This window comes from Argopecten irradians, chromosome 8, assembly GCF_041381155.1.
Source record: "Argopecten irradians isolate NY chromosome 8, Ai_NY, whole genome shotgun sequence".
Taxonomy (NCBI): domain Eukaryota; kingdom Metazoa; phylum Mollusca; class Bivalvia; order Pectinida; family Pectinidae; genus Argopecten; species Argopecten irradians.
Window position 1 is genome coordinate 3,674,986 of NC_091141.1, and position 26,649 is coordinate 3,701,634.

The 26,649-nt window shown below is 35.7% G+C and overlaps 1 protein-coding gene and 1 long non-coding RNA gene across 2 annotated transcripts; one reads left to right on the forward strand and one right to left on the reverse strand.

Moving 5' to 3' along the window:
- Window positions 1-1,162: 1,162 nt before the first annotated feature.
- On the reverse strand, window positions 1,163-2,679 carry LOC138329119 (uncharacterized). Its single transcript, XR_011209406.1, has 2 exons — window positions 2,544-2,679; window positions 1,163-1,583 (listed from the first exon to the last, which is right to left on the reverse strand). It is a non-coding gene; the product is annotated as an uncharacterized lncRNA (long non-coding RNA).
- Window positions 2,608-26,169, forward strand: LOC138329118 (uncharacterized). Its single transcript, XM_069275872.1, has 8 exons — window positions 2,608-2,747; window positions 15,921-15,997; window positions 17,652-18,596; window positions 20,732-20,885; window positions 21,594-21,716; window positions 22,101-22,238; window positions 22,599-22,748; window positions 24,415-26,169. Exons 1-8 carry the CDS (start codon window positions 2,669-2,671, stop codon window positions 24,594-24,596), a joined length of 1,848 nt encoding a protein of 615 aa, XP_069131973.1. The 5' UTR covers window positions 2,608-2,668; the 3' UTR covers window positions 24,597-26,169.
- The last annotated feature ends 480 nt before the right edge of the window (window positions 26,170-26,649 follow it).

Genomic DNA, 26,649 nt, shown 5'->3' on the forward strand with positions numbered 1-26,649 from the left:
CCATGACCCTATATCTAATGAATTTCCTATACGATTATTGCCAAGGTAGTCAGATAACCGCAAAGGCCATTGGGCCTCTTGCCTTTCATAGGGTGCATCAGAGGACCTATGTCTACTATGACTCATTTTATTCAGTGTAGTACAATGTAAAGACGCTTCACCGCTGACAAATGATATTTTTTCTCTATCAAAAACAGGAGCTGAGGAATTAGTATTCCTCTTCAGTTACAAAAGTTACTAACTTTAAACCATTGGAAAGTTTGAGCTTCTTATTTTACTTCAAGATAAAAAAAATACTTAAAAATTATTAGTTGCGCCCCGAAAAAAAACACAACATGGCAATATGTCTTGTGTGGAATGAAGAACTGATTACGCATGCACCAGAAAACAAAATAAATTGTTTCATATTACTTTTTGTGTTGATTAGACATACACACGATTAAACAACTATTATTGTTCAAATAATGAGTATTTTATATTGCTTATGCTCTGTCGACGGTGGAGCATGTTTCAAAGTGATCGTCCGATGCGCTTGTACTGAAATTGGGAAAAAATATTTCACTAATTTGATATCAGCTAGATTCGACATGAGTTTAACTCAGAATAGATTACAGTATCAGGTTTGCATATATAGCACATGTGGTTGAGCCTCCACACATTCTGAATTATCTGATTTATCAAATGAAAACGATAAACAAATCTCCTGATTTAAACGATACATGCCCTGATAGGAAAGTGTAGCATGAAATGCTCTTTAATTTTACATGCACAATATATATAATGTAATTATTGATGGTCAAGGAAGTAATATCAACGGTTGTTTTCCATATAACACTGGATCTTTATATAGGTGTAGGATACGATTTACTTAAAGTAGTAAATATAGGGCAAAAAAGTCACTCCAACAGTATGGACAAAATATTGTCGAATTTTCGAGGCGAAAATAATGGTGTCGTGTTTGCTACTTAGAGTATATCGATCCATATAGGTAATACGTCACGCAACATTTTACCTGTATCGTATTGTTAACTCTGGCAAGAAGTGCGCGGGGCCTAGGTCCAACTGACTTAACTGTTACTTATAAATAAAAAAACCCATGTAATTAAGAGCTTGTTTTAAGTAATTTCAAAGAATTAAGAACATAAAACAACAACAAAAAACGAAAAGGGTAAATTTCAATGTACATAAATGTAATCATCATAGTGAAATGATTGAAGACACCAGGCACGACATATCATCAACTTTAATCTAACTGAATTTATTATGTAATTTACTTACACCAATCTATATATTTAGGAAACAAAAGAATGGAACAAAAATCACAAAGCTATTTGTACTGTTGTCTATAATACCAATTACCGTTATTCGTTCCTACTCTCCGACACCACAACATAACAGTGAGAGCCCTGTTGTACCATCAAGTGTCTCTCAGGAACGACAGCGATATAGACACTAATCATGTCACTCAGTGATTGGAGACAGGTAGATAGAAGTAGTGACACTGTTGGTAAAGAGATGTCACTTTGGGAGATATAATAATAGGTCAGGCAAACGGAACGTCTCTTGTTGAGGCAATGCTGAATCTGCAATATAATATAATATACAATGAGCTTATGTTAGTGACTCCTTAAATGGTCACGCTTGTCACTTCTTTCATCAATGTGATTCGTCGATGCGATAAAATTAATTCTTTTTAAACAACATGTCCAAGAGGCCTTGACGGTCACCTCAGTGCTGATACAGGGTATTTATTTACCTTGGTATTGTATGTCAGTCAGGACCATCATGAACACTTTATATCTAATTGATATATAATAAATTGCTTGTGGACTAAGTATACCCAGGAGACATGGGACAAGTCATTTCAAACAATTTTGTTTAAGAGGACTTTCTATACGTGAAAGGAATTATATTTTGCTATTTGTTTAATTTGAGAAGAAGATTTTTTAAGTTTAAACGGTTACATAATGTATAACCATTTGACCCATTTTGGTCCCACCCTCAGGCCCCAATTTGTTAATAGGAGTCTTCGTCTCAGGTGACCTAAAATCTACTCTGTATATTGTGTATTTTACTACTACTCTGTATATTGTGTATTTTACTACCAATGTTTAAAAGTAAACAGTGCTTTTAATATGATAACGTAATTATATTATCATAGGTGAATTCAGTGCATCCAATTGATGCTAGAATAACTTACAAGCAGTTTGTATGGCGTGGATACTATATAAGCGTAATTTTTACACTTCTGATACATTTATATACATCAAGGGTATATGCGTAGTATATTCATAAGATGATCAAGGGTATATGCGTAGTATATTCATAAGATGATAGACACTCTTTCAACAATGAAAGGATATATGTAGCACCGATTTTCTAATTCGATGAAGTGTTGTAGATCTTTTCATTCGAACTCTCTTCGCTGTTCAACAGAACCATTTTTATATACAGAGATAACAAATTTCGTCCTAATCAGGAAGTTGTAATTAAAACCCATCGAAAATTCGGTGAACGGAAATTAGCGTCACAACTTAACATACCACAGGAAACGGATACCTCATCCTCCCGCTCGTTGCTTTACTACAGCCTCACGGCTGTAACAGACATGTAAGAGTGTGCCCTATACCTCACTACTCCTCAAACTGGCCGTACCTATCTTAGCGACATGTGGTGTGGAGCGAATCTCTTACCCTTGTGGATACTATGTTACTACTGTGCTCCCGGCTACACTAAGACTGTCGGCGGTGAGTACCACAGATAGCATGTCATTTCTGTCAGAGTGATCGTAATGTGACGATTGGTTAATGTATTGGACCCCTCTTATCCAGGTTATCCGATCTCCGGATGCACTTGTGTATTACTCACTCCAGACAAATATTTGGTTTCTACAAAAAGTGAACTTTCTAGATTCGGTATCGCTAGAGACAAGCGTGCATGCGTACATTTAGCACCAACGTAGGTAACTGCCCAAATGACGTCTTATTTCTTGAAATGACATCACATTATCCTTATGGCGTCACAGGACAAGTAATCATTGGATAGCTTGTCATATTATCATACGATATTCAATCAATATTTGGCCATACATTATTGTACGTAGCCTAAGCCCAGTTTGACAAACACTCCTTAACTTGGGGAAACTCTTGAGTTTAAATATCAATAAGGAAGCATACAATTGTCAAGAAAGTTTCCTTTATCTCTGCAGTACAGGGCATTTGACGTTAAGATATGTTTGTAAAACTAGGTGATTATGACAGTGACTAACACTTGGTAATTGCTATTTCTTTACCAATACCACACCTAGGTAATCATAAAAAGACATAATGTCGTTTAGGTTGGATTTCTCTTACAGCAATAAAAACACGTTACAATGTAGAACTATCGCCAACGTAAATTGTTTTAAACAGGTAACAAAATAGCACAATTAAATAAACAATATGGATTTTTAGCCCCATGCATCTATCACTATCAGGCGTTTTCATTACCCTAACTACTATCTTTATTACTGATGTACGGCATGGCCATTGCTGATAGATGTGGACCTCGGGAACACTAAATCAATGAAGTTTGAGAAGTTGGTGGTCTTGCTGTTAGATGACTCCGGTGGTGAGGGGCCTGTATCTAAACAGTGTGTTTCTAAGAAGAAATATTTGTAACTTTCGGTCATTTATATGTTCTGGACCCGGCACCATAAAGCTATTCTCAGACAGGTTTTTTACTCAACTTTATGATTAACAAAGACTTGAGTAAAAAAAACTTTCTGAGGATGGTGCCAGGCCCAGGGAAAAAAACAAGGTAGACCACTATGTTGATTTTTTTTTTATTTCAATGTTTACAGAATCAATAACCGCCGAAAATCATTTAAATATCTTTATCTACTGAGATAAACTGCTTTTATTTCCTTTCTACGTGCATAACTTTCTGATGCAACATTTTATATTCATCTAAATGCATATAAAATATTAAGTATCCATTTTTACAATTGCGCATCATTTATTCGTACTACTCTTTCTTTAATGTTTCAAAGCTTATGAGTCCAGTCATCGATTTTTTTGCTTTTAACCCATTTCGTTATGTAACTGAATAATTAGTCCAGTCTAACGTTTGCTAGCTTCACACTTCTCTCGATACGTCTTTATTTTTGTTTTCAACATGGAGTAGATATTAAGATTAAAACAAACCACAAAACATAAACTGGCTCTTTTTAGTAGTTTTATTAATATCAACCTGGATTCAGTTCAAAATTACTAAGTTAGATTGCAGACAAATTGGATCATAAGCTTGTCTACAATAATGCTGGGAATAATGGGGAAATAAGTAATCTTATTATACATTTATTCTTACAATTTGAGACAGAAAATCGAAGCCAAGTCATAATAAAACTATCATGACGTCAAAATTAAAATGATGTCACGCCCTGCACACGGGATAGTATAATTGAGAACATTAACAACCCTCACAGTCTCCTCCCTATTTTATAGGAAGACCGATTACAGAATGCCAGACTTGATTACATAATTAGGGAGAGTATGGAGGAAAGTTAGTACTGCAAAACAGGCTAAATACTAGTGTAAAACAAAGGAGATCTGTTGGATAAGCAAGTCGATTTGATAAGAGTTTTATAATGTTTTTCATGGAAATGTAAGTAAATAACACAGACTTGTATCGGACTGTAACATTAAATGTGGAATAATGTCTTGTATGGGATTGGTTTTGGATAACAACAAACAGAAGAAGCAGTTTCCGGGTACAGCGGTTCATACATGTAGTATTTACGGGTCATGACATGATGATATAACCACTGGTATCAATGGAGTAAAAACAGCTGTAGTGTTGTATATATATGGAGATTACGGGATAATGCCTTTATAATGACCAATTAACCACATTGGGACTACTCAGTACACTCTCGGAAGCGCCTTGTACTGCTCACAAACTAACTTCTATAGGGAAGGAACCCTCGAGAAAGTTTAAAGCGAGATAAACACATTCTTTCATTTCTGTAGAGCAATTAGGCTCATTCTTTCTCTGCTTGGAGTATTTAAATGAATGTTTACTGGGTCGATGACCTAGAATATCAGCGAGATTGAACCTTTTGATGATTAGGAAACGATTCACCAGGGCAGTTATTTAATTAGACCAGGGAGATTATACTCTTCGAAATATTCTATTTGTATTTGTTTTGTTCTACCTCGACTCTTTATTTTATTGTTTATTTTCTTGTCTTTTTTGGGTGCTTTATTTAAACAGATAAATACTTTATTTAGTATGAAATCTATATTTAAGGAGAACCATTTTCATTAGCCATCATGGACATTAATTAGATGTATGCTGTATAAATTCAAAATGTTCCCCAACTGGAAAGTTATTAATGTCTTGATATGCAATTACTTTGTTGTACAAATGTTTGCGTGGATAACTCTGTTACAAGAATTGTATGTCTTCTATGTCATATTCCACAACAAGGAAGAGATATTTTTTTAAGAACGTGTGAAATGAAAGCTGTTAAAATGACATTTTGTATTTGTATCACATTGAATTGCCACTAATTACGTTAGAGATGATGTTTTGCTCATGAATCGGTCCATTTGTAAAGCACTGGGGATAGCCTTTCATATTTACTTCATGTTTGTAAAGGACACGTCACACAGCGTCACGATAAATCTTCATATCTGCCACATCCACTAATTGGCAAATACAACTACCAACATGGCGAAAATGATATTAATCAATCAGCAATTTAAATCAAATTTCTTTTTTTAAATACATAATCATTACAATTCAATTGTTAATGCTATCCTCTTCAACTGTCAAGTGTCATTATATGGAAAGTAACATTGATTTATATGGAACCATAGACATGGAAATAATAACACCTTTAACTTAAAATGTACACGATATACATGCTAACTAATCACCTGCTGCAAGTTATATTATTAAATATCCTATAAGGAATTATTTTCTCAAATCTATAAAGTTTAAGCACTGAACTGCATTGAGTTTGCAGTTATGGGAATATGAATGCCAACTGGACATACAGCGGCAAATTTAATGAAGCGCGTTCATGCTGAATTTGCCGCTGTCCAGTTGCCATTCATACTCCCATTATTGCCAACTGAATGCTCAAACTCTTAAATATTTATATTTGAAAACAATTGTATGATGGAATTTCAAGATATTTTGCATCTATACTGAATAAAGAATTCATTACCGTTTAAGACGGAACAGCCACCTTCCGTGATCACGTACACGACGATTGTGACGTCACAATGATAATGACGTCAAAATAAGCAAATGTCAGTTCATAGACTTTTGAATGCTAACTGCGCATAGTAAGGTTACATAGTGGGTTTGCAATGCCAATGAAAACATCGAATATTTAGGATTTTTCATAGAGGTAGTTTATGACCTTGTATCATTTATACTCTGTAATTTTGGGAGTTTTAGATGTACTAGTAACAGACATAACATCGACATAAAAATGAAACAAATCTCGTCAGTTCTCTTATTTATGAGACAGACAAAAAGGAAAAATGTTATGGGGCATAACATGGTCCAGTACTGGATTAGGTTTTTCATTCATCCCTGAAATTACACAATGAACTGTTCTAGCCCTTGATTAGGAAGAGTCTAAATGTGTTTTCATGGTGAATGAGTTAATGATGAGTCAATGATGAGTGAATGATGACCTTGGTTGCCATGACATTAAAGTACAGGAATTAGACATACAACCAGTTATTTTGGGTACCATAACTTGGTGTTATCACTGTCTTTACGGTATTGTGGACTCTGTTGTGTGGTCTACCATGTTATACATCTTGTGTTGCACATAGATATAGTTACTAGATCATATAACGCTCCACAGACGACAAAAACAAGCAAACCAAAAGCCAAACACTCCTCAGCTAGCAATTGTAAAGCGTCGCTAATATCCTGGCACGCGGTAAAGTGAGTAAGCAAAGAACACCTTAGTTACAAAGCATGGGATGGGGATATTTCTGATGACTCCCTCAGCTTGAGGGAAAACGTCTTTTATTGGAACAAAGCACTTGCAAATTAATTATTACGAATTACCAAGTAGAAAGTATAGTAAAGGAATGTCGAGTACGTGGTGAATCGTTTATCACCTATAAAGGAACGGTCCATGGCGAACTGCACCAAGTCAAACGAAGCATTACAAACTACCGATAAACATGATCGAAAACGAGGGAGACGAATTGTTTATCTTCTCTCTACACACCGACGCCAGTGTGGTGTGGAGTGTCTGATGTTTTGTGTGCAGTTTTTCTAATCCGTCGTTGTTCTTTACATGTATTATTATAGCTACCAGATGTGCTAACTTATTAACACCGTGATTTATATGAAGAGATTTGATATACACAGATTTATGACTATATATTAACACTCGTAAAATCAAATTAATTCGAATGCATATGGCTAGTGTATTAAAATTACCACACAATTGCCAAATGTGATTCTATAATACCTAGAAAACGATGAAACATGAGGAAAACATGAAACGAAATTAGTTTTGTGAAAAATGTTCAACTGCTGTATTTGGGACAAGATTTGTGGTACTGCACTTAAACTCCTAAATGTAACATTTTATTATTAACAGCAGTATTCCTAATATGTTCGGATGACATTATAACATTGAATATGCACATTGGTATCAATTCTTCTTGCTTACATTTTGGGTTTGCATATTTTGACAAAATTTGCAAGTAACACAATAATCTACGAGTCAACAGTATTACCTAAGGTCAGGCCCGATGCATACACACTTTTTATCAACTTAGTTATGTTTATAGATACCTAGGACTTTATACATAGACATACAAAATGTGATTAGTATAAACAGGGGACAACATCTTAAAGCAGACCTTGATGAAATACTTACAACAAAACCTATCATAATTGACTTCTTTTTATTTAACGTGCTTGGTAAACATTCCGGTTCATTGTAAAAGGACCAAACTCCTGGATCAATGATATAATTATATCAAAGGCAGAAAATAATTTCTCATTTAGTAAATGTTTGTAGAGCTTACACCCTCTGCTTCTGTTTGTGAAAACATCTTTAATCACCATTTCTAACGTTTTAAGTGTATAAGAAAAATTCCGCGTTGACATTTGAAAGCAGTAATACCACAGCTAAAAGTTTTATAATTTATCATTACAGAGAGATCTAAGAAATTCCCAGATGTAGACACATGTCCTTGATCTACGTGTATATTGCACGTGTTTCTCCTCGTTATTTATATCACACATACGTGATTGTGAGGGGATAGTCAGTCATTGGTTATCAATTTATCATTATAGCCAAGAAAACGACCTCAAAAGAAATGTATGTCTCTTAAATCATTCTAAGGTTGACATGTCCAGGGTATTGTGCAAAAACGTAATACGTGTTTATTAGGACGAAGAAGAAAAGTTACTAAGTTTTCATATGTAATATGAGAAAATTGAGCCTCGGTTTTTACCTATAATGTCATTGGGTGACACCACGGGTGAATTATTCCTGTGTTTCATTCAAATGTACCCTCATATAAAAGAGTGTTGTAGTTTCTCAGTGTCTATATATACATAATGATAAAGACCTGAGCAAAATCTAATAATGGTATATTACGGCAATTCTAATGTATTCCTAACGTAATCAATATTTACCTGTAAACGTATCTTGTTTCTGTGTGTTTTCGCAGTCTTAACTACAAATTTGTACGTTAAAGTACCTAATTACTGTTTGCCTGTAACACATGGTCAGTCGTATTTTCGAGATAATTTCAATACTTTAAGATGACTTGGGTGAATATACCAGGCCCGACATCACAGACGGTGGTAAGTCATAATAACTATAGTGCCATACTTAAGAGGACCCCTTTAATATTCAAGTGTCCATGATGGTACGTGGCTGTCACAAACGACACCAATGTTTCGCGCGCAACCAATTTACATGATGACTTCACACTTCCTCAATAGTGTTAATTGAAATGGATAGACAATGGCGTAGCTTCACATTACATGACGCGTTAAAATATTTCTTTGAAATAATGAGAAATGACGTTAATTTTGTACCAATTAGAAGTAATGGACGGAAATGTGTATACTGCTTTAGTTTTAATAGACATATCATTTCATGAGGTATACATTTAGGTAGACTTAAGTACATTTTGTCTTCTTAATCTGATAATTTCAAGTAACTTATTACGTAATAACAATTCAACCCATCCCAGTATCATCTTAAATTACAATAATACCTATTGATATTTAATGGTATTAAAACATCAATGATGTTAAAAGAATCTTCCTCATTTGATATCAAATTACTGCTTCATTACTTTCTAAATGTGCAAATTAAATAATTTCAACGCACCCTATAAAAGCATATTTTATTTTAAATAAAATGTATAACGAAAGTTAAAACTGATATCATATTTGAAAAATTTCATTTCAAAACATTAGAGTTCTACATAAATTAAGCTTTCTGTTTCGTGAAGTTTTTAATTTAGTTACTCTGCAAAATTTAGACTGAAGAATCCCATCTTTGTCTTTGTTTTTGTCAGACGATCAGCCAATTATTTAACAACCTTGACAACGGAAACGATAATTGTATAAATCCTCCGCTCTCGTGTCTTCTCGAGTAGACAACTTTCTCGTGATGGAAATATGATGGAGTTTTCATTCTACAGTAGATGTAGATGCATAGCCACGACGTGCGTACACATGAACCAACTGCTGTGCATCAGTCTAACACACGAACAAACGGCAATCACATTGATTGACAGACGAACGTGTTTTATCAGCATGAAATAGACCTGCTCCCCCGACCTTGGAAGCTATAGAGATGTTACTTACAAGCCTTGCATGTTGTGTTTTATTTGAGATGTTCCGGCGTGCCGACCTCTTTTGGAGAATACGGTAAAGGTTTATAGCACTGACCCGCTGGATGTCGGTATGGTACATGCCGAACAGATGGTTCATATAACGTTTGTACATTTCCGAAAACATTTTCAGTACTTCTATGTGTACCAACTTCTGCAAAAATATAACATATTACTGGAAATTGACACCAAATAATACACACATAATAATCCTGTTGAAGTTCTATTGTCGGTAACCCAATATTATTATTTTCAACAACTTCTTACGAACCTCTTAGACGCGACATAGTGATACTGTTTACATAGGAAACAGTTGGTTAGGTATAGTAAGTTATTAGCCAGATTATGATAACATTGGCAGTATCAATTTCTTTGTTTTATGACAAGATTACGTTTATATGCGTCAGTTGGCGCCACTCATGAGATCCACTGCCGGTAGCCATGACATCCGATACGTTATTTTGATTTCTATACACCAAAAGTTCAGATCATTTGCGTTATAGTTCGCAACTGCTAAGGTCTGAATTTATTTTCAAAGGCAATTTTCTTTATTAAATTTGTAACATTGACTCGTTGAATTCTGAATATATCTGTACTATATTCTTCTGATTTTAATTAAACATACATCATACGTTTATACAACCTTAACTCTGTAATCCCTATGCTTTAAAAGTGTCGGGAAAATTACATTATTATCAAACTTGCAAAAATTACATGTGTTAAAAGTGAGTAAAGTATAATAAAACATAGTTGTAGTCCTATATATTTCCTCAGTTAACATAGCGGAACCATCTCATGCCAACATATATGCTAGTTTTATGGTTATAGCATTGCAACAATAGCATAAAAAACCTCTAATGTGGGTCTGGATTGTGTTGTCGTAGTCTATCTGGTAAGGTTAATATATAATACTTATATTGAGATAACGAAAGTCTAAATTATCTGCTTCATGTCTCACCATGCTTTTAATTGCTTTACAGTGGGCCAAAGAAGCGGTCGTTATCTTGTGTGACAACTCGTTTGTTATCTGAACTGCGAAAGTGTGTCGCAATCTACTACAAACAAAATAGCATCATTAAAGATTTTAATATGAAAATTTCAAATACGTGGTTACAAAAATTGTCTTACTTGAAAAACACATGATACATAAAACTATAAAGTCTTCTCAGCTTTCCGAAAATTCACTGAATTATTTTTTACTATGTGCACACAAGATTTTCTGTTTGGAAGATAGTTACGCCATAGTGGTATGGTATCGATAACACCTATCTGTAAATCAACTAGAGACTAAATTTACACGCTGTGTGAGCCGTTCTGATGGCTCTCTCCCACGCTGCTGCCCCAATACCTTGTGGGTTAATGAGTTTCTGGAACTGGTAATGATCAGCGAAATCTATTGAAGGCGTATCGGTGCGGTATCAGAATGTAGCAGTAGGTCGGACGCTGTACCTCCTCGCAACCTTTTGTCATTTTACTATCTAGACACGAGTTTAAGTTGAGTCGACCGCCGTACCTCCTCACAAGCCATTTGTCATTTTACTATCTAGACACGAGTTTAACTGAGTCGGCGCCGTACCCTCACAAACATGCATTTTACTATCTAGACACGGTTTAACTGAGTCGGCGCTACCCTTCACAAGATTGCATTTCTATCTAGACACGGTTCTGAGGACCGCCGTACCTCCTCACAAGCCATTGCCATTTTACTATCTAGGCACGAGTTTAAGCTGAGTCGGCTGCCGTACCTTCTCACAAGCCAATGTCGTTTTACTATGTAGACACGAGTTTAAGCTGAGTCGGCTGCCCTACCACCTCACAAGCCATTGTCATTTTACTATCTAGACACGAGTTTAAACTGAGTCGGCCGCCGTACCTCCTCACAAAACATTGACATTTTACTATTTAGACACGGGTTTAAGCTGAGTCGGCTGCCCTACCCCCTCACAAGCCATTGCCATTTTACTATCTAGACACGAGTTTAAGCTGAGTCGGCCGCCGTACCTCCTCACGAGCCATTGTCATTCTACTATCTAAACACGAGTTCTATGCTGGCAATAAAAGTTATAAACATTCGTGGTGAGATAAAAAAAAATCTTTAAAATGCTTTGCAGCTGACCCATGTATATCGGCCATCGTTTTCAAGCAGATTATATGCGGTCATTTATATTCTAAACCTCCTAATTAAAATAATTCACATCTTAATTTGTAATTTTTCATTTACCACTAAAACACTGAAAACCATTTACAAGTCTATATATAGACATGTGTTTTTGATCGAAAACATCGATATAGGGTACAGTAATATTATCTTACAAGATAATGAAACATATAAACGTATGGTTTGAGTGGTGTAGAAAATTAAACAGGAAATGATTTGATGTGGTTTTATATACATTAAGCAGTCACCTGTTCAAAACAACCATTTACAATACAAATCGTCTGTACACACAAAAAACATACACTGCGATAAGTTTGAATAAATGCTTTTTAATAACTTTGTAAATTCAACTGAAATATAGACTATTTGTATGCTTTTTCTCAACTAAGGTAAAAAGAGGCCAAACTAAAACTAAAAATAAAACATACACTGCGATAAGTTTGAAAATTCAGCTGAAATATAGACTATTTGTATGCTTTTTCTCAACTAAGGTAAAAAGAGGCCAAACTAAAACTAAAAATAAAACATACACTGCGATAAGTTTGAAAATTCAGCTGAAATATAGACTATTTGTATGCTTATTCTCAACTAAGGTCAAAAGAGGCCAAAACTAAACTTTAGAAATATGAATATGGTAATAAAAACCTCAATATATAGTCCGGCACTCCTAAAGTCTAACTGCAGAAAACAAACATAAGGTGTGTAGCAAAGTGACATGAATGTTTTATGTGTTATAAAGTTTGCATGTTGTTACATGTAAGATGCTTTTGTTTCAATTGACAAAAACGAAACGTGATTCGCTGTATGAACAATAGCTAAATTAACTTAGATTTTGTATTTAAATTCAACAATATCAAACATTTCTAACATAAACTATTACAAAATATAACTAAATTATATTTGTAAGCACATTTCAATAGCTCGCTTCTCCGACATGGTTCATCTGGCCGTTATAATGATTCTCGTTAGTGAAGTCTCGCGCTCCAAATATGACAAAGTTACCATATATGGAATGGCCTACAATTTTTTTTCTACGACAGAAATATAATTTAACAGAGTTTCTAACTTGAATTTTAAAATATCGTTTTGGAAAATTTCAAAAGATACTTATATTTATTCAGTTTCACAACATTTATTCTGTTAAGTTTGTTGATCTTTTTTAAACTTCAAAACATTTTACCTGTTGAGCGTTTCATTTCGTGATGGTTTCCGGTAAATCAAACATTTTCAATTCTTTGAGCAAAATTATATGCGTGTTGTGTTTCCCTTGGATTTTACCACTAATAGTTGGAAATATTGCTTATAGTTGGAAGGTTTGTGAATTTAATATTAATCATAGTTGTCAGAACAATACAAATACAAATGGATATTATCCGAAAAATATATATTATCAGCCTCAAAGTGCCCGATGTGGATCATACTCTGCCGGGAACGGAATGGAATCAGTGTATGATTGCTCGTTCTATAGTTAAATGCGTTTGTAAGCCAACATGTCAACGAGTATCGTTACGTTAATGATGCCCGTGTGTGATGGCCTCTACATCATTTACGTAATTAGTGAGAGGCCCATGCTCTGTTGATGGGAAGGATTGAGATAAATGGCAGCGAGTAATTATCGTAATTAGCACACGGAGTACTTCACCCTCACGAGAAGACAACAGGTCCGTTAGTTCCAACAGTTGATAATCGTCCAACTTTGCTTTCTTCCGTAAATTGAAAACTTCAGCCAACACTTTGATTTCTTCAGCGATTTTAGCCCGCTACTCAACTCTTGAGTGAAACCACTGCTTCTGTCGCTATCCAGTCAGTTTTTGGAAGCTTGTTAGATGTGTCAAAGTGCTTCATTGTGTTTATGATACGGCGGTGAGTGTAGTCGATGAATTAAAGACCGTTTACTCTTTCTGAAGACGTGGATAAATTTTCCTTGAGTAAAATTATATATCTGAGTTTGGATCATAATTCTATTAATATCTTTATTCATTATTTTGTACAATAATCATGATAAAAAGGAAGACATCTTACTATCATTCAGAAACTCATATTATTCCTGTTGATCTCTTTTAACGATGTAATGCACATGCCTTTTCTCTTGCTCTGATTATTTTGAGATGTTTATCCATTTTTTGTATCGTACCAGATAATTAAAAGCTCTGACAATATCTCTCGATTAAAACTGCTTCTATATCAACTGTTAAATCAAAAGCGTTCTACTTTTGATTTTTGGAGGAAAGCAACAATCTAAGGAAAACCCTCGAGCTTCGCCATTTCCTACGTGGGTTATTTGTTAGTGACAAAGGGATGGAGGGTTAGTGTTGAAACCTGAACCATTCGCCCGTATATATAGTTATTCCTGATCGGACAGTGTACGGATATTGAAACCTGAACCATTCGTCCGTAGTAATTCCTGACCGGACAGCGTACGGACATTACAGAACCCCTTCTCTACGTTAGACAACATACTGACCCACAGACTTGAATAAAAACATATGGCTACAACTGTGAGACACAGAGGAGTGCTGTCTTTACTCAAAACACTTCAATACACATCATCTGCTACATTGTATGTAACACATTATAATTATAACCGGGTCACTGTGTGAAGCAGTGCCGATACTGACCTAGCGAATAAGTCAACTGCTTCTGAACGATATATGTAACTTTTCCTTTATTTAAAAATCTATGTTCAGAAAATATATCAAATCTCTGTTTTGATTTTAAGAGTGTTGTTTCTATGGTGAAGTTGAAACTTTGCCTAAATGCATGTTTCATTTCTTCTTTCATCGGTGTAGAAATAACATATCCCTGTGAGAATCGGGCTGTTCATGCATTCATAGGAAAATCTCCAAAGTCATTAGATATTTCATAGGAATACGCCCTTGCGTCAATTAAGGCTGATTTGCTATCAAAGAAGGCACGCTATCGCTCTCTTCGCCAAACAATTACGTAAGCCTGCATTTCTTCTCATGTACAAACAACAAGATTCGTTGGCTTGTTTTTGTTTGAATTATAAAATATTGTATCCCATCTAACAAGCTGTTTGTTGTGGCATTTAGCAAAAGCGTCTTGTCGAAAATGAATCCCTGCGAGACATGAACTATTGCATGTGCATTTTGCAAGTGTTAAACGCCAATATAAAGCGAGCTCAGTGAATCACTGAAATGGCTGTACCGGGAGAAAACCTAGCATATTTTGACACGTTAATCTTTGCCCGACTGTTCCATAAACACACCATACAAATGATTTATAAAATGTTTTATTTTTAAAGTTCGACTTTTTGCCTTTGGGATCGGCAGTTGACAGAAAAAATATCCAGTCGTATGATTTTTTCATGGTTTTATCTGCTAGCATAGTGTTTGGTTTTTGAGAGTATGTGTATGTGTAAATTATTACATGAATGTTCTTTTAACACTATGCGCTAATATTCTGTTTTACAATTCATTCACCGCACTTCAGGGTTCTTACCTTTTTAAAATTGATATGAGTATTGGGGGAAGGAGTTTCTTGTATTTACAGTTTTTGTCATGTGTTGATATTAAGAATATGACTGGTTGGGGAGATCATGCGTTACACAGATTTGTGATCTTACGTAAGCAGTATCAAAGACTTATGGAGGGTAAGAGAACGTTGGAAAATAATGGTAACAGTGGTATTTTGTTGTTTACTTTCCAAACATCGAGGCATTGCCAATCGAGTTACTCATTAATCATAGAAACGTTGTCAATGGAACTTCAGACAACATGAGCTTTCATTGAATTTGCTACAACATGCTACGACGATTTTGCATGACCCACTAAAAAACAACTGATTTTCCATAAATATGTATACTATTTGTTATCATTTCTGTCAACAGTATCTATATTTTTTATTTTCATTTGTAGACAATGAAGAAGAGAAGAAAAAGCTCATAAACATTCCAGTTAGACAGAAACGGACGACGGATGGAGGACAGTTAGCGGTAGGTACTGGGGCAACATGACCAATAATATTATTGATAGAGTTTTCTCAGGTACGGAAGCACTGGGGCAACATGACCAATAATATTATTGATAGAGTTTTCTAAGCAGAATCCTATTATAAGATAACATACCCTAGTTTGAGTCAGACATGTCGAGGATAAGAAACATTAAGCCACATTTCAATGATATTTTAATATTCTTGAGACTAGTGGACGTCCTACATTTTGTACCAATAAGATTAAGACTAAGACACAAGTGTGAATTTGGTTTGATTAGTCAGTAAACCAGTTTTTATAGTAAAGTCATGGTTATTTGTATATTTTTGTAAATATACGGTTCGTATGGTGAGTTTTCCATTCGAAGAATAAAACACACTCATTGTCTATAACCAGCTGGGGAAGAATCCAATGTATCTAGCTGATTTAAATAGACATCTTGGTCCCGTAGAGAATGGACTATTATTGGGGTGTCGTATTCAAGGAGGTTTAATATATCTTCTACATAAAATGTCCGTAGCAGTTGAATTATAACCATTCGCATACTTCTCCTGCGTCAGATGGAGATAGACATGTGACGTCAAATCTGATCGGTCTTATTATCGAACTGTTGCAATGTAGATATTGAGTGTATAGGAGATAATATCTCCACTGGGAAACAAAGGGATATATATAGATCTATATATGATTAGTATGAATACCGTATAGTAAATCTTAACATCACGGTATTGTTTGAAGTAACATTTCCAACTAACGATTCTCTTTATAAACGAAACAACATAGCGGTATTGTCTGAAAACTTTCATTCATTGAAAACATGATATATCTAACACAGCGTGATATTAAATAAGGTACCATTCACTTTGTCTTCGCTACTTGTTCTTAAGCTGTACTTTACAATTAAATTCGTCGCTAAGTTAGTTATGAGCCTGAGAGAGAAGATAGAGAGTAAGAGGATGTTGTTAATGCTCCATAGAAGTTTTAAGGAAAGCTTTCATCGTAATCACTTCTATGTGTAGTCTGCATTGTTGTTCATTGTTTGTTTGTTTGTTTGTTTGATTAATTTACGTCCTATTAACAGCTATGGTCATGTAAGGACGGCCTCCCATGTATGCGGTGTGTTGCGTGTATGTTGTGCCAGGTGCATGTTTTGGGAGACTGCGGTATATTCGTGTTGTGTCTTCTTGTATAGTGGAACTATTGTCCTTTTTATAGTGCTATATCATTGAAGCATGCCGCCGAAGACACCAAGCAACACACCCCACCCGGTCACATTATACTGACAACGGGCAAACCAGTCGTCCCACTCCTAAGCGCTAAGCAGGAGCAGAAACTACCACTTTTATAGACTTTGGGCATTGTTGTTCAGCATAAAACCCTACAATATCGATACTCCAATAGATACCGTTTGTAGACGTCGTTGTTAAATCCATATTGATATATCATATTTTTATTGTAGACTATTATGAATGGTTACTCCTGTAGGTCGTATCAAGATGTACACATACAGAAGATTTTTAAGTCTTTTAAGGGCGATCTTACCTCATGGTAGAAATATACATGTTTGTTTCATAAATGGAATTCATGCTGCTCCAAAATGTATTTCTATCGAAATCCTGTTTCCCTTCTTTAATTTCTTTACATTTTTCTTTGCCAGCCCCTCCCGATGACACAGCAGTCAGGGTCTACACCAGTTGGTCATAGTGGCCAGGCAGCATATGACTACCAATCAGGGGGGACTAGCTACTCTACCTCCGGCACACAACACGGCACACAACACGGCAGCACGCAAGGAAACAGTGACGATCATGAGGTCAGAACGAGAATGGTTTTCAACACTGCAAATTATGACGTTATTGCTGAAACTGGAGGAAGTACGTATACTCCCTATGCATACCCTTCAACCGGAAATACGGGCTCTTCAGGTCAGAGCTCTCAGACCGGAAACGGAGGTAGAACAACTGTGACACAGTATTACGTCACACGTGAAGGAACAGCACAAAGGTTAGGAACGCACGGAGAACAAGGTGGAGGAAATGACAGACCGGATTCAACTCAATATAATTCTGGGGTACAGGTTCAGTACGGCTCAGCACAACAAACCGGAGATTCAACAAGAACACAGAGTAGCAACAGTCAAACATCTCGGCGTTATGACGAGACAACGCGTCAACGTCAAGGTCAAGGTCATACCACTCAAGGACAAACAAATTATAACACCAGAAGTCGGACGTACCCTGGCGGAAATCCTGTATATAATACCGGGACTCAGACATCCCAGGGAGGAAGTTACACACCCGTATATACAGCAGGCACCCAGACCTATCCCTATAACAGCCAGTACCCCACTAACACTGGTACATCGTACTCTACTGAAACTCGCACGACTCAAACACAAACCTACGTCCCGTACCAGACAGGGACAACATACACGACGGAGAGGCGAGGAGGAGGAGGAGGAGGGGGAAGGTATGGAACACTAGGACAGGTGTTTAACCTCAACAACTACAACAGACAGTATACCGGACAACCGACAAACCGAGGCGGCTACATCACTGGCTCTAGTACCATACCAAATACTGGCGTCATGTCCGACGATCCGGTAAGTAGCGATATATCCGGTAGTTTTTCACGGTCATAAGATTTTCGTGATTTCGCGAAACATTTATTTGGTCGAAAAGAATGTATATGCGAAATGATACGTAATTGATAAACATCATGTACATTGTAGGTAAATCATGAAAATAAACTTTGGTTAAGTTACTACATTTTCACGTTTTATGTCGAAATCGTGAAATGCATGGCTCTTGCTAAATAACAGGCTAGGCGGTAACTAAAATTTACTTCCTCGCCTCCTCAGAGGAAACCTAAATCTTCAAAGAGCCTTCATTCATCAGACTCCACTATGCCCTTTGGTATGCATATTCATTCACAACGGCTTGAGGATAACCTTTAAAACAAGACGATTTAATTGTTAGCTTTTCCGTGAATGTCAATAGCATTTCTCTGCGAAGAATTCCGTGTGTATGAAGTAAAAGAGTTATATACTATTTTTATACACTATTGTTAGTAGACCGACCATTTTTAAAGGCAAGACGTTCGCGGAGGTTCCAGTAGTCGATCTTTATCAAACGCAGTTAGTTTTTTACACTTTTCCTTTTAATACATAAATGTATAATGTAGAATTCAGTTCCTGGCCAATGCCTTTACCGCGATTCCTGTAGAGATCCAATGATTAGCATATATATATTTTTGCAACAAAGTATTCTATTTGTATGGTCAGACTTTCGACTTGTTAATAATCAATAATATCGTATTTATGGATAGTGATATCCCTACATCATCAAAACCTAAATTGTGTACTATATCCTACGTGATAAGTCTTTGAAATACCTCAATATTCGCAACTTTTGTGAGGGAGATGGAAACATCATTAAAAATGTACTCGTAAATGGCAAGTTGTTTAAAACAATGCAAAATAAGTTTTAATTTTGAAATCAACACTCCTATAGCCAGAATGACAGATGTGTCTCGGTATGTCATGCAGCTCTGGTGTTGTTGCTATTGTGTCCTGAGTTTAGATAAATTCCTCACACCCGCACTTAAAGCCACACTATACGAAACTATCAACAAAAAGTCAAGTAAGTTTCGATCCCGTTATTGTTAGTGTTTGTAGATGTAGTTAAAATGAGGTTATATCAAAAATATTTTTAATGATTTCTTAACAACTTTGGTTCAGCAGTTGTTGAAAGCCGATACTTGTAAACGTGCCTTAATTTTAAACTGGTCGGAAAGTTCATTACCCGTTCTCGGAAGAGTTTGGACAGACGTTAAGTTGTTACGGTAGTCACAGGACGTTCTTGGCAACGCCAGCTAGGTGGGTCCCATCTAGTCAAACAAGCCCTAGTTAGCCGACATTGTAACGACGTCGATGCCGAGAAAGTCATGTGACTTCCGTATCTACGTAACGTCTGTCCGATCTCTTCCAAGAACGGGTCATGAATTAACAACTTCCGTTCGGCAATAATCGTAACTTCTATGGCGATCAGTTTAAAATGAAGGCATGTTTACAAGTATCGACTTTCAAAAACTGCTGTACCAAAGTTATTAATAAATCATTATAATTATTCTTTGATATAACTTTATTTCAACTACATCTAAAGATGCTAACAATGTCGGGATCGAATCTAACGCGGCCTTTTGTTGATAGTTAGATGTGACATTAACTTAGACTTGCTTGGTCGTGGTTGTGTGTTGTCACAAAACGCTGCTTCTTCGGAGGCAATGCTTTCATTTTTGTAATGTTATGTCCCCATATAAATCACTTTGTTTGCATTCTTCATTGATTGCTCTGAATTTGATTTAGTTTTATTAGTAGTTACTATATTATTTTATGTTATAGTCTTTGCTCGGTATATATTATTATAATCAAAATTTATATATACATTTAACCAATTCTTTCTGATTTTGTTTAACATTTTACAGTATCTGTATATTCACCTCTGTTCACTGAACTTGTGTTGAGGTCGGAGTTGTTTCTCACAATGATGGTATCAATTATTGTCCGGTTGTCTTGTATCTGTCTGTTGTTGTTGTACTTTATTGTGTATACCAAAAGGCTTTGATTTGATGTTGTGTGCTGACGTCAAAGTTGTTTTTTCTAACAATGATGGTATCAACTATTGTCCGATTGTATTGTATCTGTCTTTTATTTTTACACTCTATTGTTTTGTATAGAATTGTCCAGAGACCACTCACCGAGTTTTCATTAACAACATGGAATGCACGCGAGCTGTGGATACTCTTGGGTCCTTTATCTGCTACAACTACGAACGGGTGTCACGTGACTGCTGCGAAAAGTGTTTGTCCATTAAACGATCGTCCAATGCAGGTAAACACAGCTGAGACGTCTGTCCATCTAAGTCAACTACAGGTAACAATATTAAATATGCCTGTCCATCTAAGTGTCGTCAATTACAGGTAAAAATAGGTGTCTGTCCGTCTTAGGATCGTAAATTACAGGTACAAATGCAAAAGGTGTCTTCCATCAAGTGGTCGTCAATTACAGGTAAAATACTAAAGTTGTTCCCATCAAGTGAAGCTTTTGACTTTGTAGATAGACAAAATCTGTTGGACAAATTTATTAAAGAAGGTATAGAAGGAAAATTGCTTAATATTATAAGAGCATTTTATAAAGATGTAAAATTTTGTGTGAAATTTGACAAAAAAAAAATTTGTCGGATTTCTTCCAGTGTCAGAACAGTTTATTCCAAGGGGAAATAATGCCATCCTCCTTCTAGAGAGTTACTAAATATTAACCAGTTTTAATGATGTATGCTGATGACAGGAAATACAAAAATGCTAGTTTCTCCTACTATATAAATGGAATCTTACTGTTAATACTTCTAAAACGAAGGCGATGGTTTTCCGAAACGATGGTAAATAAAAAAAATGAAGATGCATGGTTTTATGATGAAAATATATTTTTTTAACTGTAGAGGGATTTAATTATCTGGAGATTTATTTAACTTCAATGGAAAATTTAGGAAAGCCCAACAAAAAATTGTACCAGAGCATAACTCAAACTTTCTACTGACAGGTTGTGAGTATGGCGACAGGTCCTACCAGTGTCGAAACATGGAACCATTTGACTGCTATGTACCACGTAATCGCGAGATCTGCTGTGACACATGTAGCCGATACGAGCTACAGAGAAATACCGGTAAGAATCTCCGTATTTATCATATAATGCTTTCCTCAGAATATCGGGTGTTTTTCAGATTTTCTGAGTATATTTGTTGTCTTGAAATAGGTACAACCTACCAAATCCTATTGTTGTTATTATTACCATAATTTAACTTTTCACTGTTGTTACCATGTCGTACCTTAAATTAATCTGTTTCTGACTAACACACAAACACTCAACTTTGCAACAGGGAATATATTATCGTTAATCTATCCATTCAAGTCAGGATTTCCATGACAAGTGTTATACTAGCATCAGATAGAAGATGTGTGCGTGTTTAGCAGGCACATTGGGTATATAAAGACGATACATAGTAATGCCATCAAATGATAGTTATTGTATATCAATTCTCTGTGACAGGTATAACCGGATGTCAATATGGCGACCTTACTCCACGTTGTCAGTACGTCAGCGATAGACGCCATCTTTGTTATCTCCCCGAGAACCAGCGCCTCTGCTGCCTGACGTGTCCGAGATTAGAAGACCGCTCAAATCCATGTATGTCACTTCCGTTATATCTTAAATTTAAAGCATGATCGACATATTTATTTAAGTTTTATCATATTTCTATCTTTAAAAGTAAAAACAATATGTAAGAAAAAGCATGATGCAGTAATACGTTTTTCAATGCCAAATCTTTTGACATTGCTTCATTGTTACAAAAGTTTATTATAATGCTATCTTTACTTATAACCAGTTACTCGAAGCTCGTGCGGTATGCGTGCGTCAATCAGAGAGTAAAAGTGAAATATACTGTATAAAGCAATATCCTGGCCTAATGAAAACTCTTGTTACGCATGTGTAGAAGTTTGAATACTTTAGCTTTGAAATGAATCCTGATAAGTATTTTGTTTACAGCATGTAAATGGGGCGATCAGAATCCAGAGTTGTGCGAGCCATTTACCAGCGACAACCAGCTGCGCGTGAACTGCTATCAAACATCAGTCCGTCAGGTGTGCTGCAGCACGTGCGAAAGGTTGAGGTCAAGGATACGTGTGAATATTCCAGGTACGTGTCTAAAATGCTAACTGACCTATGTGAGTATTTCAATGTTATAAATTCTTCAGCGTTTAGTTTTTGTATCTTTAATTATGAAGAAGGATTATTCAAGTCGTGTACTTGACTATACTGAAAAGGTTTACTATATTGACTGGAAATGACTGGGTTAATACAATAGGAATGGTTGGTTGGTTAATTTCTTGGTTGTTTGATTAGGTTATAAAATTATGTTGTCCTATTATCAATAAGGTTGACCATCTACAGGGGGTCTATAGAATAAATGAGCTTGTATGTGCTTTGTTTTGAAAGACGGTATAAGCTACTATTTGTCCATTTGTATCTCACTGAAGCATACTGCCGAAGACACTGAATAGCAAAGTCCATCGGTCACATTGTACTGACAACGACCGTCGTTTTACTACCTTTACACTGAACGTAAAGAAGGAATATTAACTTATATACACCATATCATTTGGCCAGGGAACAGGCCTAAAGCCTTCCTGAACGTAGCTGCAACATTGTAGCTCAAAAGACTTTTAGACAGCAAATGATGTCGTCTTTAGACGAAAGGTACAGTATAGTAGGCCGGGTACGTATATTCGTTCTATCCTGAACGGAGAGGAAAGTCTCCACGACCAGATGTTAGTAACAAGTGTATCTGTGTATTATCGCCCGTCGTTCGCATTAAATACTCTACTACACTGGTTGACGTCTTCGTGCCAAATCTACTCAGAGTGGTCCGTGATTTGGACATCGGTTACTGAAATCCTGACAGACAATTATTAGGATAGAAGCTGTCTAGATATCAGTCAATCATCTTAGGAGTCATCCGAGAACGAAAGAAAGACAATTCCTAGAAATCACTGACAGAACTGAAAGTATTACGTATATGACTGCTGTGTTAATGTAAGTTATTAACGATAACTACTATAATTCAGATTACAAAGTAGTGAAGGATTAAACTCTAACGTGTATAATATATCGTAGATGACACGTTTTACTCAAAAAAAACACGTAGAAAAAAACCGTGAAATTATAATTCTGAACACATGTTTTCTACACTAATCGTAATAAACACATAGAGAAAGAAGGAGAAGAATTATGAAAATTAATTTCTTATAAAACATGCATAAAATTTATGTTCCTTGAGGACCAATGTTCATGTAACCACAATCGATGGAATAATTTTCGAAATTCTATTTTATCACAGTATTTGTAACTATGAACATGCGATGGCCGAATGGTCCTCACAGATACCGTAAAGCTAGGGTAGTTTAAATAACAATATATATCCTGCACAAGTTTTAAAATTTCTGAAAGTTCTGTTTAGCACTTCGACTCATTTTTTACCGGTGTGAAGAAGCACAATGTGTGAAAGAAACCTGTCAATATATGTTAACACTGACAAAGTGTACTGTACAAATAATAATTGCATCAGAACTATTTTACTACTGACACTCGAATCGGAATTTGAATATTGACCAGGCATCACATTTATATAGTCCTATAAAGAGTGTCAAGATAAGACGGTTTAGCTATGTGTTTTGGTCTGATAATTGTATCAGTATGCTTGTTCGATACTAAGCAAGCCTTTGCGACCTTAAACTATTGGCACTCTATCGCTATCATTGATGACCTTGACCTCTTTATTATTTTCTTATTACCTTTGTTGTAGGCTGCCAATTTGGTGACCGACCAGTACGGATGAACACTCCCCGAGGTATGCTAGCATGCCGAGAGTACGTGCGTCAGTACGGCCTTGAGGTGTGCGATACTGAGGCTATCAACACACACTGTTGCCACACGTGCTATCAGTACCGGGCACTCTCTAGGGGTTCCAGGGACCCCAGAGGTTAATAATAACTAGCATTATCATTGGCCAAAATCATCCAACAGTTTTCATTGTTAGCAAAAAAATAATCTAGACACATGCCCCTAATGTTAATTAATCAAGGCAAACTAACGAAAAAGGATTTAATTGTTATCCTGAATTGTTTGTCCTATTGCTATAATTTATATATGATATTCAAAAAGAAAGTGAAAAGTTCCTTAACGTAATTGTAGAAATATGTGTATTTATAATGGTTGCGGAAGTAACTTCAACAAGATGTGATTCTGTGGAGTGCATTTGTTCTGTAAGACGATCATATAAGTGTTGACGTCCCCTACGGTGACTATGTCATGACCCCGGTCCAATTACGACATCCACGTGCATTCTTGAATCTCAATGGCTTTCCGTTGTATTTTGTCATAAGACACACTGCCCCAGTTCTCTAAGCCGATTTATATTGTTCTACTGTGGTAATGGGGTCTTTATATATTCTACTGTGTTAATGGACTCGTTAAGACAAGATGTTGAAGAGAAGAAAAATGACACCGAATGGCAGACTTATTCATAATGGCCATATTGTATATCAATTGCAACTGTTCTTTTGTAACAATATGTCGTAGCACTTTGACTTCCGGTTGGTTCGTATATAGAACAATTATATCCGTCTTGGTTCTACAGAATGGTCTGCAATAGTACGTTTATTCAGTTAGCAGTGATACACGAGATTCAATGCCATAACATTCGTCTATAACTTTTCTGTAGTTGATCTTAATTGCTCTATACAAAAACTGATCCTAACCGTTCAGTACTTAAAGCTCTTCTTTAAATTTTTAATAGTAATTTTAACTGCTCGTCAGAATGGTCGGTATAATTGTTTGGCTGCAATCTTTCTCGTAGTACGATCTTCTATAACTTTTCTGGAGTAACATTTTACCCAGAACTGTCATGTAGTGTAAATCGTCTATATATAGCTGTGTGTGTTCCACGAACTGGCACTTGGGTGACGATATGATAAACACAAGCCAGATGAATAGCACCAATAGCAGGTAAATGCAGTTCCGCAGAATAAAAAAAAGTGCGACGCCGCAGTTTATGACAGGTGGATTCAGTTTTCTAACTCGTTACTACAGTAGTTACACAGTTCTTTATGTACAAACAAACATGATGTATGGGACTTCTCCCTGAGTAGGAAAGCCAAATTATCTAACACTGATTCACTCGTGTGATCATTGATATCAATATAATGGTATTTTCTGGACGTATAGCGCGTTGCTGTGAAATATCACTGTTCCCTGGGATGGAAGAGGGGATTGACCATGTTGCCTTATCAAACTTTTGATCGACTGACTATGCAGTACCTAGATCTATTTATTTTTATACATTTTTACTGTGTTGTTACGTTCTATTTTGCAATAAAAGAAACAATCATTCTTATTCTCTATCTTAATCTAAAATCTAACCCAACAATAAATCAATCTTCTTTATCTTATAATTAAGTATTCAGCATTAACTCATTATCATAAGTCAAGAAAAATTAATACATATTGTTTTCAAATTGTATATTGTGATCTGGAATATTAATTAAAATACAAATTCGTTTATTGATTTATGCGTTTTCTTTCAAGAAAGATTGCATGCCGCTGACTCTCATTCAGACACTACCGAGTCAAGGGAAGCAACTCGTTGTTGCATGTCTATTGTTATTCGCCATTCCCTTGCTGGATCAGAACTTCTTGTTAAGAACAAATAAAAATAATTTCAAAATCAATCATGGACAGTCCTTGAGCTAATTCTAATTAAAATCATAGATAGTTTTGAATCATCGCAAACTAATTAAAAAGTAATTTTAAATCATTTATCAAAGAAATTTTATCGTTTTAAAATTCAAATGTTCTCACTAAAACGTGTCACAAAAATAAACTCTACGAGGGATATTTATGCGGTTAGAATGCTTCAGCTAAACTAAAACAAGTTGAGAAATGAAACTTCCAGAAAAAAAATAATTATAATAATACCGTACTGACAGACTCTGGTTAATCGAAGATAAATACGTTGAAGTTCAGAGAACACTCCATTCAA